The sequence below is a fragment of the Sinohyriopsis cumingii genome, unplaced genomic scaffold (assembly GCF_028554795.1).
Source record: "Sinohyriopsis cumingii isolate HCF-2022 unplaced genomic scaffold, ASM2855479v2 utg000913l, whole genome shotgun sequence".
Classification (NCBI taxonomy): domain Eukaryota; kingdom Metazoa; phylum Mollusca; class Bivalvia; order Unionida; family Unionidae; genus Sinohyriopsis; species Sinohyriopsis cumingii.
In genome coordinates this window covers 2,407,778-2,421,380 of record NW_028315943.1, presented here as the reverse complement: position 1 = coordinate 2,421,380, position 13,603 = coordinate 2,407,778, and the positions used below count along the sequence as shown (strand labels likewise).

The window sequence follows — 13,603 nt, the reverse complement described above, 5'->3', positions numbered from 1 at the left end:
CACTCCCTCAATAACTCGCGCCCTGATAACTTGCGAAACCGCTTATAATGCGGGGTCAGGCATGAATCCCATTTTTAAAACCAGAAAATACCCCCAAAATTGATCCCTATTTATTGAACTTGAAGAAAATCATGCTCCAAACTGGTAATGGAAACTCTGATGTATCGCTAGTTTTATCGTCAAAAACAGTAGATTGGACCTGGAAATTTTAATCAACACTATGAATTATCAAATTTAAAAATAGGTCATACAATTTTTTACATTTACTTTCCAAATGACATTCCTAGTACACCACAATTAACGATATGTAAGGAAATTTCAATCAATGAAAATGTCAATCACACTGAGTCGTGGCAGTACTTTAATAAATATATACAAATTAAATAATTTTGTATCTATTGAAATTTGTGTTCTAGTTCTATCTTTTAGTTCCTTTTAAGTGTAATCATCATTAATACAATGTGTCCTATTGTAATTAAACGTAAAATGCATCAATCTACCATAACAGCTATTTCTGCAAGCGTTTTCTGAGAACCTAATTAAGTGCTGACCATGTTTTGATAAATGACTTCCGGAAGTATTTGTTGTATTGTTGCACTGAATTAAAAGCTGGACTCCTTTGTATTATCACGTTAATTATGTATTTTGAATCAAATAAAGGAGGTGCAATAAAAGAAAAGTTAAAAGGCACAAAATAAAAACCCTACAAACTTAAAACCCAGCGGTCCCGGTCATATGTCGGGTGAACTTACTTCATTTGATCAATCGAACAATTATAAATGTTACTGTGTATGTAACATAAACTACCTTAAATTAACCAACTCTTTCATAACTGTGATCAAAGATAACAAGGCAGCCAAGCGAAATGAATAATTCGTAAAATAAAGATCTTGATTTCACAGATATGGATTATTGTGGGCAAGTGAGTTTCAGAGAATTCTTGAAATGACACTTAGAGATATCTTCAAGGATGATAAGAAGTTTCAGTATTATTACAATGAAATCACAACATCAAAATTGTACTAATTGAACAATACAAAAATTGAGTTTCGACATAGACGATTGTCTCACGAAATAAATGTCGCGTGTTTATTGAAAAAAGGAAACAGGTGGTGTATCAACAGTTAGTCTAGTTCCCTGCTCTGTGGACTCCCAATTTGGCAGGATAATATTAAACAACATTGAGGGAACCAGACTCATAAAAAAAACATAGATTTTTTGCATACACATGATGGTTGTTGAAACCAGTTAGAACGATCTTTTGTATTTTGGACATTTTGAAAATAAATATTATTTAAACAGAATAACAAACAAATTCATTAGAAAAAGCACGTTATTAAAATTATTATCGACATGATTGTAAATGAAGAGTCAGTCAATAAAGAGCCCAGTTCCCTAATGCAGTTCTCCCTCCCACGGTTTTCTTGATGTCAAAGCGATTTGTTTTCAATTTTTTGACGTCCCTTGGTAACTCATGCCTCGCTTATAATGTGGTCTATGTTTATGGACCCCATTGTGCGTGAGTTATCAAGGGAGAGGTGTATTAGTATTCCCTGAATGGTTCAGATTTTCAAATATGTACAAAATTATGAAATCCGTAAGTGAACTTTAACCTTTTATTAAATGTAGCTAAAACAAACTGCTACAGACAGGGAATATACTCTTTTGAACAATTCTTGTAGAAGTACCCATTTTGGACATGAAAAGATTCCAACCTTTACTTGTACTGCAATCCATTTGGACTAAATTAAATTTCCTGCATAACAATGAAATACAATGGCCAGTTCTGTGTACCTACTTCATTGTCTCTGAAGCATGAAACAAAGGCATCAAATGATATGGTTGGTCTTCCATCAAGATTCAACCTGAAAAATGAAACAAAATTACCATACAATGAAAAAGCTGAAGCTATATATTGAAATTTATTAAATTTATTAAATGATTAGAAAAGCTAAATATTTGTGTTAAAGCACCAGTAATATTATGCAATGTGAGATAAATACATAAGGAATAGTTTAAATTCTTGGAACTCGAAAGTTACTGCAATAAAGAGGAATGACGGTACCAAAAGCTTTATTATACCTAGGTGGCCACTCATCCACTTTTATACTGACAGTCTGGTTTTCAATTAGCCTATCCCCTGTCAGGTATTTTATGCCCAGCATTTTTATTTTAAAATGCCCAGCCTTTAAGAACAACAACTGAACGTTATGTTGTCTCTCTTCATTTTTAAGGTATGTCATTTTATTGTCTGTCAACGTTTGTTAATATATGTCATTTAATGTCTGTCTTCAGTTGTTAATGTATATGTCATTTATTTAAGATTACAATTATACTGGTCCTGCGAACACAAAGATCCTACTGGACCTAGCTGTGTGTATGTCCTTATGCTTTCCTTAGACAGGGATGATGTCACATGCTCAGTGACCTAAATTCCTCCCAGCCTTAACATGATCATATCTCTGTGTGTGCATGGGAGTTGGCAGGGAAGTGTCAATATTCTTGAGTTCTGTCAGTGGCCACGTTAATTGTATCCTATACATAGAATTCCCTGTACTTCTGATAAGATTCAGATAAAAAGATAAATGATGAGGCATGATCTTCATGACAGGATTGACAATCATAGTTATCATATTAATCTTCATTATCATTATATTCCTTCGAAATCTTCATTATTATAATCGGTGATGTTCATGCAGACAGTTGTATTAATAACTATGTCTTTGTTTTGTTTGTTCTAATTGTCTCTTTATTTTTAATTGACCTTTCTTTGATGTGATAATAGAAAACTGCTAAAATTGACCCACAAAAAAAAAAAAAAAAAAAAATAATATGAACTTAGCAGGGAAAAGTCTTTATAGAATGAGAAAATATCCAAAATCAATAATGATGGCATCAAATAAATAATTGTGTAATGACATTTTCTTATCTTACTTACATTTTCAGTAGCTTGTTGTACTGGTCTGTAGGGATATAGCCACAGAGTGTGTATAAAATCCGCAGTAAGGCCTCCCTGGAATGGAGCAATCATTTCTGTAAATGCATGACTATGGCTAATTGGACAGCTGTAACAGAATCTGCATGTTTGACTAAGACTACATCATTCTATAAAACTGTGCTGAGGATAATTCATTGCTAAGAGGCATTACAATTTTGCTACTTATTCCTGAACTTCTACCTGTCGATATATAAAAATTAATAATTAACATATCTAATTAAGTCCTTTTACATATGCAGAGGAACAAACTTTATCAATCCCTTTGATCTACATTACACTATGTGTGGGGTCCCCATAAGCAGGTAAATGAACAATTGTAAGTAAGTACAAAAGACACTTGTGAAAGAACTGAAAGAAATACAGTGGAGACTCAGGATTACTTGACAAATGTTTTAGGACAGAAGGAAATACAGTGAGGACCTAAGTTAAATACTTGACAAATGTTTTAGGACAGAAGGAAATACAGCGGGGACCTAAGATTAGTTCTTGACAGATCGACAATCCAAAGTTTAGAAAATTGCAGAATTCAAATTATATGCATGGAATATATTTGCTCGAGATAACTGGATTTTTGTGTATGTTCGAGATAACTGGATTTTTGTGTATGTAAATAAACAAACATACAGACAGTTGCGTGCATATCTGGATTTTTACTGTGTCTGACCCATGGATATTTATAATTCTGCTAATAATAAAATTTAAAAAAACAGGAAAATTTACAAAGTACAAAAAAAATCTAAAAATAAAGCATTTATGTTTATTAAGAAAAGAATCTCAATTGATATTTGACAAGAACTGCATATATTTAAATGAGCCCCATACCACTGATAAATTAATGGTGACAAAGAACTGAAAACTTATGCAAATGATTGTAGGAATGCCTAATATTTTGTGTATTTCACAAATGACCACAGAGCTTAAAGTTATCTACTGTAAATTTAGTGAAATATACTTTATTGTATTTATCAACATCAAATATATAATTTACTCCATTTTCATTTGCTTTATCTTTCTATCAGAGCTATTGCTACTTACTGCAAATGTAGAGTGACATCTTTTTCAGAAACATTGGAGTATAAATTTTTATGTCATAAATCAATAGGTTAATGCTCTCTGGAGTGTCATTCTTAAAAACAATAATGTAGCTCTGATCTCCCTTCCAACACACACACCTTTTTTCTCAATCCCATCCCCCATCCAAACTTGTTTAACAAATAGATACTATTTCTATATACTGTACCATCATTATTGTCTTCAGGTCAAACTCGTAAACTATTTCAAACACCTAGCTGAAAACTGTGTCTGAACCCTTTCCTCCATTAAAAGTTAATAAATATGTTTACAATAAACTAAACGTGACAAAAGGGTAACTGAACAACACTAATTATAAATACCTAGAAACATTTCCTTGTCCCGTTGGATCATTTGAGCGAAACAGATGTCTAAGGCCATAGAAGCCTGTTGTCAGCTTGTCCTTAATCATTTCCCGGACCTGAAATGTTCATTAAGTCATCAGTAATAATATTGTTGGTGGTAACAGCAGCAGCTGCAACAGAAGCAACAGTTGCTGCACAGATGCACAGATCATCTCCGATACAACTGGTCAGTAAGTCAACCTGACAGACTAACAGACATTTCATTTGCAACCATTTTCAGAATCTTTGCCTGCCACAGTGATTTTTAAAGAGTACTATTTCATGAAATTCATAGTGTAATAAATCTAGGGTATGTGCCATTTGTATTAACGTCTCCATTTCTATAGATTTATGGGATTTTTGTGATTAGTTGCTTGATTATGGAAAACTGGTATTGGGGAAATATTCCTCAGCCTAAGTAGTTAGCCAATTGCTAGAGGCAGATGTCACAGAGTGAAGAGTTGATGAGATTTCATGTTGGCATGGTTTAGTTTCGAAGTGAGTTCAGGTCAGAGCTGCATAAGTCGGTCTTAATCCAAGTAGTTCCTATAAAAATCTAACTGTGTTGGTTGATTGTGTATCTCCATGTGAAGTATTTATGATAGAGGCTGTTAATTTTTACAGTGGAATAATTTAAATGGGATTATTCCAGTATCTTGAGACACCTTTTATTGTTGCTCTGATGGTAAATATGGTGTATGGTAACAGGCAAAAATGGAGGCTTAAAATCATGATTTTGACTAACCTAGGGATAGAGTAGGAAAATTAGTTCCCTGTAGTTGGTGTTTGAGTTGTATTTATATTTTCAAGTAGTGGTGCTGCGTTACAGAAATTTAATAAAGAGAAAACGTGCAGTTGTGAGTTTAGCATGAAATTGTGAAGTTGTGATGCAAATATATAGTTGTGATACTTGTGGTCTTGCATTGATTAGAGGAAATTTAGTTATAGTCTGGGCACGTTGGAATTTTCAGCAGACAAGGTTGTCGTCAAGAAGTCATTGGAAATCAGGTGAAAACAAGTGACTCCTAGCAGGATTCGCATCAGGGTTGGATTTGCTCAGTAAAGAGACCCCTTTGGCTTATTACAATAGGTTACAGCCAGGCAAAATGCTGGAATTTTTAAAGAAATTCCTATTTCTACACTAAATGTTTCTCTTGTATCAAGTACATAAAATCTGCTTTTTCTAAAACCAGGCCTGGTGATAATACAAATTTTGAGCTACAGTTTAGTTATTAAAAGAAAAAGGATGAAATATTTTGTAAAGTATGTATACATGTCAAGAGTACAGCTGGAAGAAAATAATCAGATTGAACAGTATTATGATTTCTATGCCTGATTCTGAATTCAGGAATCAGTAGGAACTTGTGATAATTACATAAATTTGGACTAAGTCATGTTGGGTGAAAAACAAACGAATGAAGTTGTCCTGCTTTCCAAACTTGCTATATCAATTGATGAGTGGCGGCTCTGGAAGGGTTTGGATTATTGAATTCCCTTCTCCAAAAGCATATTCACTACAAAATAAAAAGCAAACAAAGCTAAAAGTTGAACATTTTAAGTAAAACAAGACAAAGTTTTTAAATTCATTTCAAAATGTATTCGGAATTTGCCCCTGTTCTTTAAGTGAAGGTGTCCTTTATCTCCAGATAATGCAATTAGGACGGAAAGGACTATTTGCCTATAAAGGGGGTGGGGGGCTATACCAAGAGGGTTTTTTAATTGCTCTTTATCTAAAGAAGATCGCCCAAAATAACACGGGGGTGTGCTGCGTGAGCGTGCGTTTAAATGCCCATTGCACATGAAATATAAAAGTGCAATTTGATAAGTAACTCATGGAAATGATGAGACAAGCAACTATCAGTTATACATCCATGTCTATATCCTTTCTAGCTCTGAGTTATACCTATACAACCTATAAATGAACAATACATACATGTAGATAGGTAATGATTAACCAATAAATAGTCCATCAGAATGTTTTCAAGTTCGAGGACCCTTCTACATCATGTCTGTTCAATAGCATTTTCAAATGTTCAATCCTTCAATTATACTATTTTATGTGTATTTTATGTTTACTTCTCTAAAACCATAGCTATAAATCTGTTAACGGTTAATCCTGCCCGTCTTCTTTCCACCTGAAAATTGCACTACCTTTTATCACGAATCAGTCTAATTAGACTTGAAGATGTTGTATGGCTCTATGACAACGACAACTGCAACAACAAAACAACAACGACAGTAAGAACTTTAGACATCTACCATTGGCAAACAAAAAAAAAATATTTCCCAGTACAGTGCAGCTATTTCATTTCGCAGTCATAAATTTATCAAGTGTAGCTCTGTAAGGTCGTACATTACATGCTAGGTTGAAATATCAGTGAATGACGTGTGTAAATCAATTAAATGGTAATTGATAGTCGATTTCAGGCCATTAAAAGCTGCACTTTAAAGGAAAATGTTTTGCTTCAAATTCCGATAATACTTTCAATTAACTGCCAAAATAAGCATTGTCAAACGACATAGATATAGGTAATTATAGCAATGTATTTTTAGACAGGAATATCGGTCGTTTTTTTTACGATAGGACTCATTTGTCCACACTGTACACAAACAAGTCTAAATCCAAAATAGCTGGAAACCGCGTTACAGCTTGCAGAACTCATTGGAATGGCATACAATGATAATAAATTCAACGAAACAGGCATACCAACATGCGTACTAAATTTGATATTCTCAACTGGCGTATGTGTGCTTTCGTTAAAAAATAAATTAGGTTCCAAATCAATTTTTTTAAAATAATTAAGAATTCAGAGATGAATTTGAAAATTAGACCAGGTCACATAATATATGTGCATTAATATGCCTGCCAAAATCTCACTAGTCTGTATTTAATGGTTTTTGGTTTTCGTCCCAACAAAATTTGTACCAAAAAAGTCTATGTCCTGAATGTTTAAAACCATAAATACCGAATCATTTCTTTAATGACAGAAAAATCTAATCAGATCAACTGCAGAAAATTCGAACAATTTAACATATCTAAATATTGTATATATCTAGGTAAAGTTAGTTTTGCCCAATGGTGCTGACTGAACTTTGATTTCACGAACGGACGGATGCAGGGACGGACAGACATACTGAACAAGACCAAACAACGATGTTCATGCTACAGCTTTTCCTCCCCCAAAATGCACAGCGCAATAATGCGGGTATTTTTTAGATTTTGTCCTATGATATCTAAATGTATATGAAGTAAGTGCATTTTTTTATATTGAACAGTGATACCTCATCGGTGTTTTTCGGGATTGTAACTGCATCTTGTTTCTTCTGTTTTGATTTTTCGGGGCCAAGTGTATATTCTGCAACAGGAAAAACAAATTCAAGCGTATGGTTTTGATACTAAATGCTTGACAGTTTGTATAGAGTGATGAAGTATAACATAGCAGCTGAAGAATAATTTAGGAATAATGCGAACAGCAACTTGGAATGACATATACCTTCACATAATAAATATATCCTAAATATCTTTAAATAATTTTTATGCAAAAGTAATTTTTTTTTGTTTTAAAATATCATTTCATGATCAAACTGATATATATATATATATATATATATATATATATATATATATATATATATATATATATATATATATATATATATATATATATATTATTCATATTTAAATATTCCCTACAAATATATACACAAATGGACAAGTTTTAATTTTTGTTCGTAAAAAATCTATACATACAAATGAAACATACACTGGCTTCCCGAAATACACAATTTATAATTGGAGTCATTTAAACTTCCTTTCTTCTGGCTGTTTTTCGTTTTCTTTCTTTTTCTTAATCATTGCTAAACTTTTATGACACTATTTTGGTTTTTACATGGCTGTTCATACTGTATCAGCTGATGTAAATTTCGAGATAAAAGTACATATTTATGACAATAATGCCTATAAATCTAACTAGACCCATAATGTTAATGTTCTCGTACACTTTCTATTCATGGGCAAATCTTTAAAAGTGGCTTTTAAATTTTTTTCAAACCAAGGTTCCAAAGATTCCTAAATCCCTCTCTTGATAAAAATACAAACAATGGCGAAAATCCTTAAAAATGAAACATACACTGTTAATTTGACTTTATTCGTTGTGTACCAATTTTCGTATACTTAGTTGTTTCGTCAAAACATGAATTTTGACAGCCCACAAAATCTTATCTGCCTCAAGCAAGCTTACACCCAGTTAACATCTACGAATTTAAGTATCCACAAAAATGTTTTATTTTGCTTTTATTGCATTTTTTTTAAAATCATTTTTTTAAACAAGGACAAAAGTGAAATGTAGTCTCTAAATATTAAAAATTACCAACCTATAGTTTATATACTATCTTATTTTCCTCTTGAATTAAGATTTGGTTTATATTTGAGAAGAAAAGATGGAAATCACAAAAGAAAAGAATATTTGAAAAACGAAAGGTCTGTTTGACACAAAATACTCTTTGATACTGGATATTGCCATACTCTTTCACATTACGACAGACATTTTTTATCGCAAAATTAAGACTCCGGTTTCATTTAAGATCAAGTTTTCAATCGATTACAGTGACTAGATCTGTCTACTCTGAGCGCGGGAAAAAAATAAAATCTAAATCGAGTACAATACTAACACAAAATAAAAGGAGAATACACTAATTACAAATTTTAATTATTCGTTTACTTCCATTCAAGCTATGACACATGACAAAAAAACCTCCGGTGATCTTCTGAGTTTTCTTAACCTTTCCTTTAAAGTCACTTTCAAGTACTATTAGTAAATTCAATTACTTTAACTGCAACTGCTTGAAGCCCTGGACCTACTTTCCTAGTGTCTTTGAATCCTCTGTTCAGTTTTTCTTAAACATCTCACTTATCAAATCTGTTTTAACTGTCTACCTATATGGAGCACTTAAACGTTTTACAATTATGGATGACAAATAGCTGTGATATATAAAACACGTAAACAAATATATACTGTACATTGTATAACAAGGTATGTGCATCTATTGAATCAGCCCGGTGCGAAGTTTTGGAGAATCACAGTTTGATCGTGTCAGTGTGCTTATACACCTGTAAAATTCACAATTAGCTGTGGTAATGTATATAGCAGTTTGTAAATTAATCCTTTACCCAGTCACTCCATACGTTCATAGTTTATATTATATAAAGTTTTAATACACTCAGTGTAAAAAGCATATTGATGTTACTGATGCTATACATACCATCTATGCACGCTTATAAGTCGGGCCTAACTGCAAACGAACATGGACCACGATCTGTCGTCGCATAATGCGCTGGCATATCAGGATTTATCTTGTTGATTACTCCTAATAAACTGCATAGGCCCAGATCTGTCCATTTGTTTAACCCTTACTAGGTAGGCAATTCCCCTCACATATGTGGACTGAATGACAATGAAGTCTACATATTTTTTTTTGAAACTATCTGTATTCTATTCTAAAAGAGGCTTTAAAGAGATTTTGTAGCTACTCAGAATGTTTGTTTTCTTTTTTGTTAGATCTTTTCTTTTTGCTGTTGATTTTGTTTATCTTTTGGTGGGGCATGGTTGGGATTTGAGGATGTAATGTGGTCGTTGTAAAACTGAGTTTATTTTTTTCATTCAGAAAAGGCTAACTAAAGAAACGATGATAAATGAATGAATTAATTCAAAATTATCCCGAAGTGTTACTTTACAAATAGTATGACTTCACGGTATTCATTATATATAAATGTTCATAACATTGTATGCAATACTTATCCTATGTATTTTCTATCAGCTCATATATATGTTGAGTTGGATAATATATAAGTGTGTGTGTGAGAGAGAGAGAGAGAGAGAGAGAGAGAGAGAGAGAGAGAGATTGAGATTTAGACATATCGCTACGATGTCTGCAGTTTTGGTATTTATAGTGCTGTCTACCCAGTCACATTATCCTGACACCAGGCCGACCAGTCCTAACACTAACCTCTTAACGCTGAGCGCCAAGCGAGGCAGCTGCTTGTAACATTTTTATGTCTTTGGCATGACTCGGTCGGGGTTCGAACCCGCAACCTGCCGCATCCGATGCGGCCGCTCTAACCTCTTAGGCCATATGAGCAGTCGAATATATGTACGTACGTACGTATGTATGTATGTATGTATGTATGTATGTATGTATGTATGTATGTACGTATGTATGTATCTTTGTATGTATGTATATATAAATGTATGTATGTAAGATAGATAGATAGATAGATAGATAGATAACGCCATCAATATTATAATGATATAAGATGTGTCAGCGTTTTGTGCATAGAATGGAAAATTGTGACCTTAACAGAGGAGCTTAATGCCTTCTAAATTGGTTGTGTTAATCGATCCTTCGGATTTTACAAGTAAGACCATTTACCATTTAAGGGGACGACCATAGCACCATGAAACTAAAACAAAAATATTTTATATTTGTATTGGCATTCCGTTATGTTTTTTTTTATGATTTTTCAGAGTTTGTTGTGCTCATTTTTTCAGATGCTTCTTTAAGGAAGCGATTGCCAAATCGTAACTTTGTACGACAAGATAGTTTAGGTCTTTTTGTATTCCATTTTCTTTCTTTATTTTGCATTACATTTTGTATATCATGACACAACTAAAAACAGTGAAACCTGAGCTTCACGGCATTTATTTTGATACATGTACAATTTTGGAAAACGTCTCTGTGAAGAAGTCTGAGCAGACTTTATTTAAGAATGTTAGAACTTATTATAATGCATTTAGTCCAAAAACCTTTGCCAAACATGGATTTGAAATCTTGAATTATAGATCTGAATTAAATGCTTAATGTTGTAAGCGGTATATAAATAAAAATGGCTATAATTTTCTCCTCAATACGTAAGTACAGCTCTGAAATATATCTTAAATTTTCATTATCTATCTTTTAAGGCAATTTAGCTTCATGTTACATGAAATACTTTAAACACAAATTTGCTGGGGAGAAAAGAAACTTTCATTGACATGTTAAGTCCAGGGGTTGGCTGAATAATTATCTATTATGTAGATACAAAAGATAACCGTTTTCTTTACGAACTTCCTTTTCTCCGCTACCTCTACTAAAACAGATTTCTCCCATATAATCGACCCAGCGATGGAACGGTGTTCGATTACATTACTCTGGTTACGTCTATCCATAAGAAAAGTCTTCAGATTTATACTTCTACGTGGGCTTTGCGTTACTGGGATTTTTTGCTATTAAAGTATAAATCTTTTAAGTGCATATACAAAGGTTATTGTTTGAGGAATAGTGTATCTGCGTGTCACGCTCTCTCTAATAGCGTCGTTGCCTAGCAAGAACACAGAGTGAAAATATTTTAGTCTTTATATGTTCATTGCGCTCCCCAAGGCTTTAAACCTTTGGAGAGAGAGTGAAAAAGTTCTAACAATAAAAGAAACTACATGTATGAATAACCAAGCAGACAGATCATTTGTAGTTTTATGGCTTATTTCTTTTTTAGAAAAAAAATATGATTTTTCTCAGCCACTATACAATTTTGTGGCAAAGGTAGGTCTTGTTTAACAGTGAAATTCGAATAATCATGCAGTTTTGGGGGCAATAGCAAGCCTATGTTTATATGATATTATTACTTCCTTTCCAAGATCAGTCTCAAATTCACCTCTAATTGTCTTCATGAACTTTACATTTTTGCATATCTATTTCGCTGCTCTGTTTATATGCATTTGCAAATATCTCTTTAGTTACTCTGTTTATTTGTTTACAGCAATTAATATTTCATTCACGCCAATGACTAAAATGCTGCCACAGTATCATTTGTTCTCATGAAAAGTGTCTTGTTGTATCTATCAGAAAACACAGAGGAAATTATCATTACTTCCACTTATTCTTTTTTTTTTTTCTTTTTTTTTTTTGTTCTTTTTTATTTTGGTGTTAAGAACAAACAATTTCCAGGTGTACAGTTTCCAAACTAAATAGCATTTCTAGATCTTTTTGTATACCCCGATATAAATTCCATTATTGTCAGACGTATTGCCCTATCATAATGTAGATAATTAAAAAATATTAATTAGAGGAAATTTTTTGATAAATTTTGTGAAACTCGGGTCAAATGATTGATTGATGTCACTCGATGTTGTCTTACTTAACAATACCTCAATATCCGATACAAATTTCAGAATGGGATTATACGTCTCACGGAAAAATTGTTCATTTGAAATGTCTTATTTATGAGAAAATTCATGCTCTAAGATGTAAAAGTCAAAATAGACCTGAAATGAAGATTTATCAGCAGCTGAAAAATGATATAATAATAAGACATAAAAAAATTACAGATGTAATACAATGTCTGGGAAGAACCTGACAAGCATTGATGTTTTCTAAATTAATGCGTATGATGTGAAATCAATTAATGAACATTATGTGAAATAAATATACAAAATTAAATGATGTGTGGTTGATTGTGACATGCTAGACAATTTTTTTACATAATACATAACTACTGTATTTTTAGATGCCTTACACCCAGGCATATGTAAACAGCTCGAAATACACTTACATTGTATAATTGTATTAAATTATCTCTCATTATTTTAAAGTTTATATATTACAAATGCATTCAGCTTATTTTGCAATTGCAATATATCGATATATAGTATTTGTATATAAACACACTCATACACATACTCGGACACAATGACATTTCAAAGTTACAGAATACTGATTCAGAATACTATATGAACAAATAAAACGTATTGCTACAGCGTATGGCGATTTATTGCGAACAATCACTTGTGTAATCATAACAGCGCTAAACTGACAGGCAACTAACAAGTTATTCCTACGGCTCACGAACACTGTTCACACCCCGCAGAGACTAAATGTCTTATAAGCTTAGCGACAGAGGGTATCCCAACTCCGGAAGTGGTCCAGAGCATCTTGATGTGGAACAAACCACCTTTTTTTGGTCGGGTAGCTCAACGTCTGACGGAAGAAGGGGTATCATCTTGCGGAATACAAGACAACCTTATTTTGTCAGACCGCCTAATATGTTGATGGAAAAAATGCATAAATAAAAGGAAAGAAAAACAAATTTAACATTGAGTATGATCTGAAAAGCTTTAACACCGAGCTTAATCTACGGCCGAATATACTTTGCACACGG

The 13,603-nt window shown here is 32.8% G+C and overlaps 1 protein-coding gene across 6 annotated transcripts in view; it reads right to left on the bottom strand.

The window, feature by feature from the left end:
- LOC149773039 (EF-hand calcium-binding domain-containing protein 6-like) overlaps positions 1-13,603 on the bottom strand; it is a 92,992-nt gene that overhangs the window by 62,745 nt on the left and 16,644 nt on the right. For all 6 annotated transcript variants that reach the window (XM_089946900.1, XM_089946899.1, XM_089946901.1 and 3 more), the window contains 4 exons: positions 7,696-7,769; positions 4,393-4,490; positions 2,939-3,013; positions 1,799-1,865 (listed from right to left, as the gene is read on the bottom strand). In XM_089946900.1, coding sequence (XP_089803026.1) covers positions 1,799-1,865; positions 2,939-3,013; positions 4,393-4,490; positions 7,696-7,769 — 314 coding nt within the window. The remainder of the gene's footprint in view (positions 1-1,798; positions 1,866-2,938; positions 3,014-4,392; positions 4,491-7,695; positions 7,770-13,603) is intronic.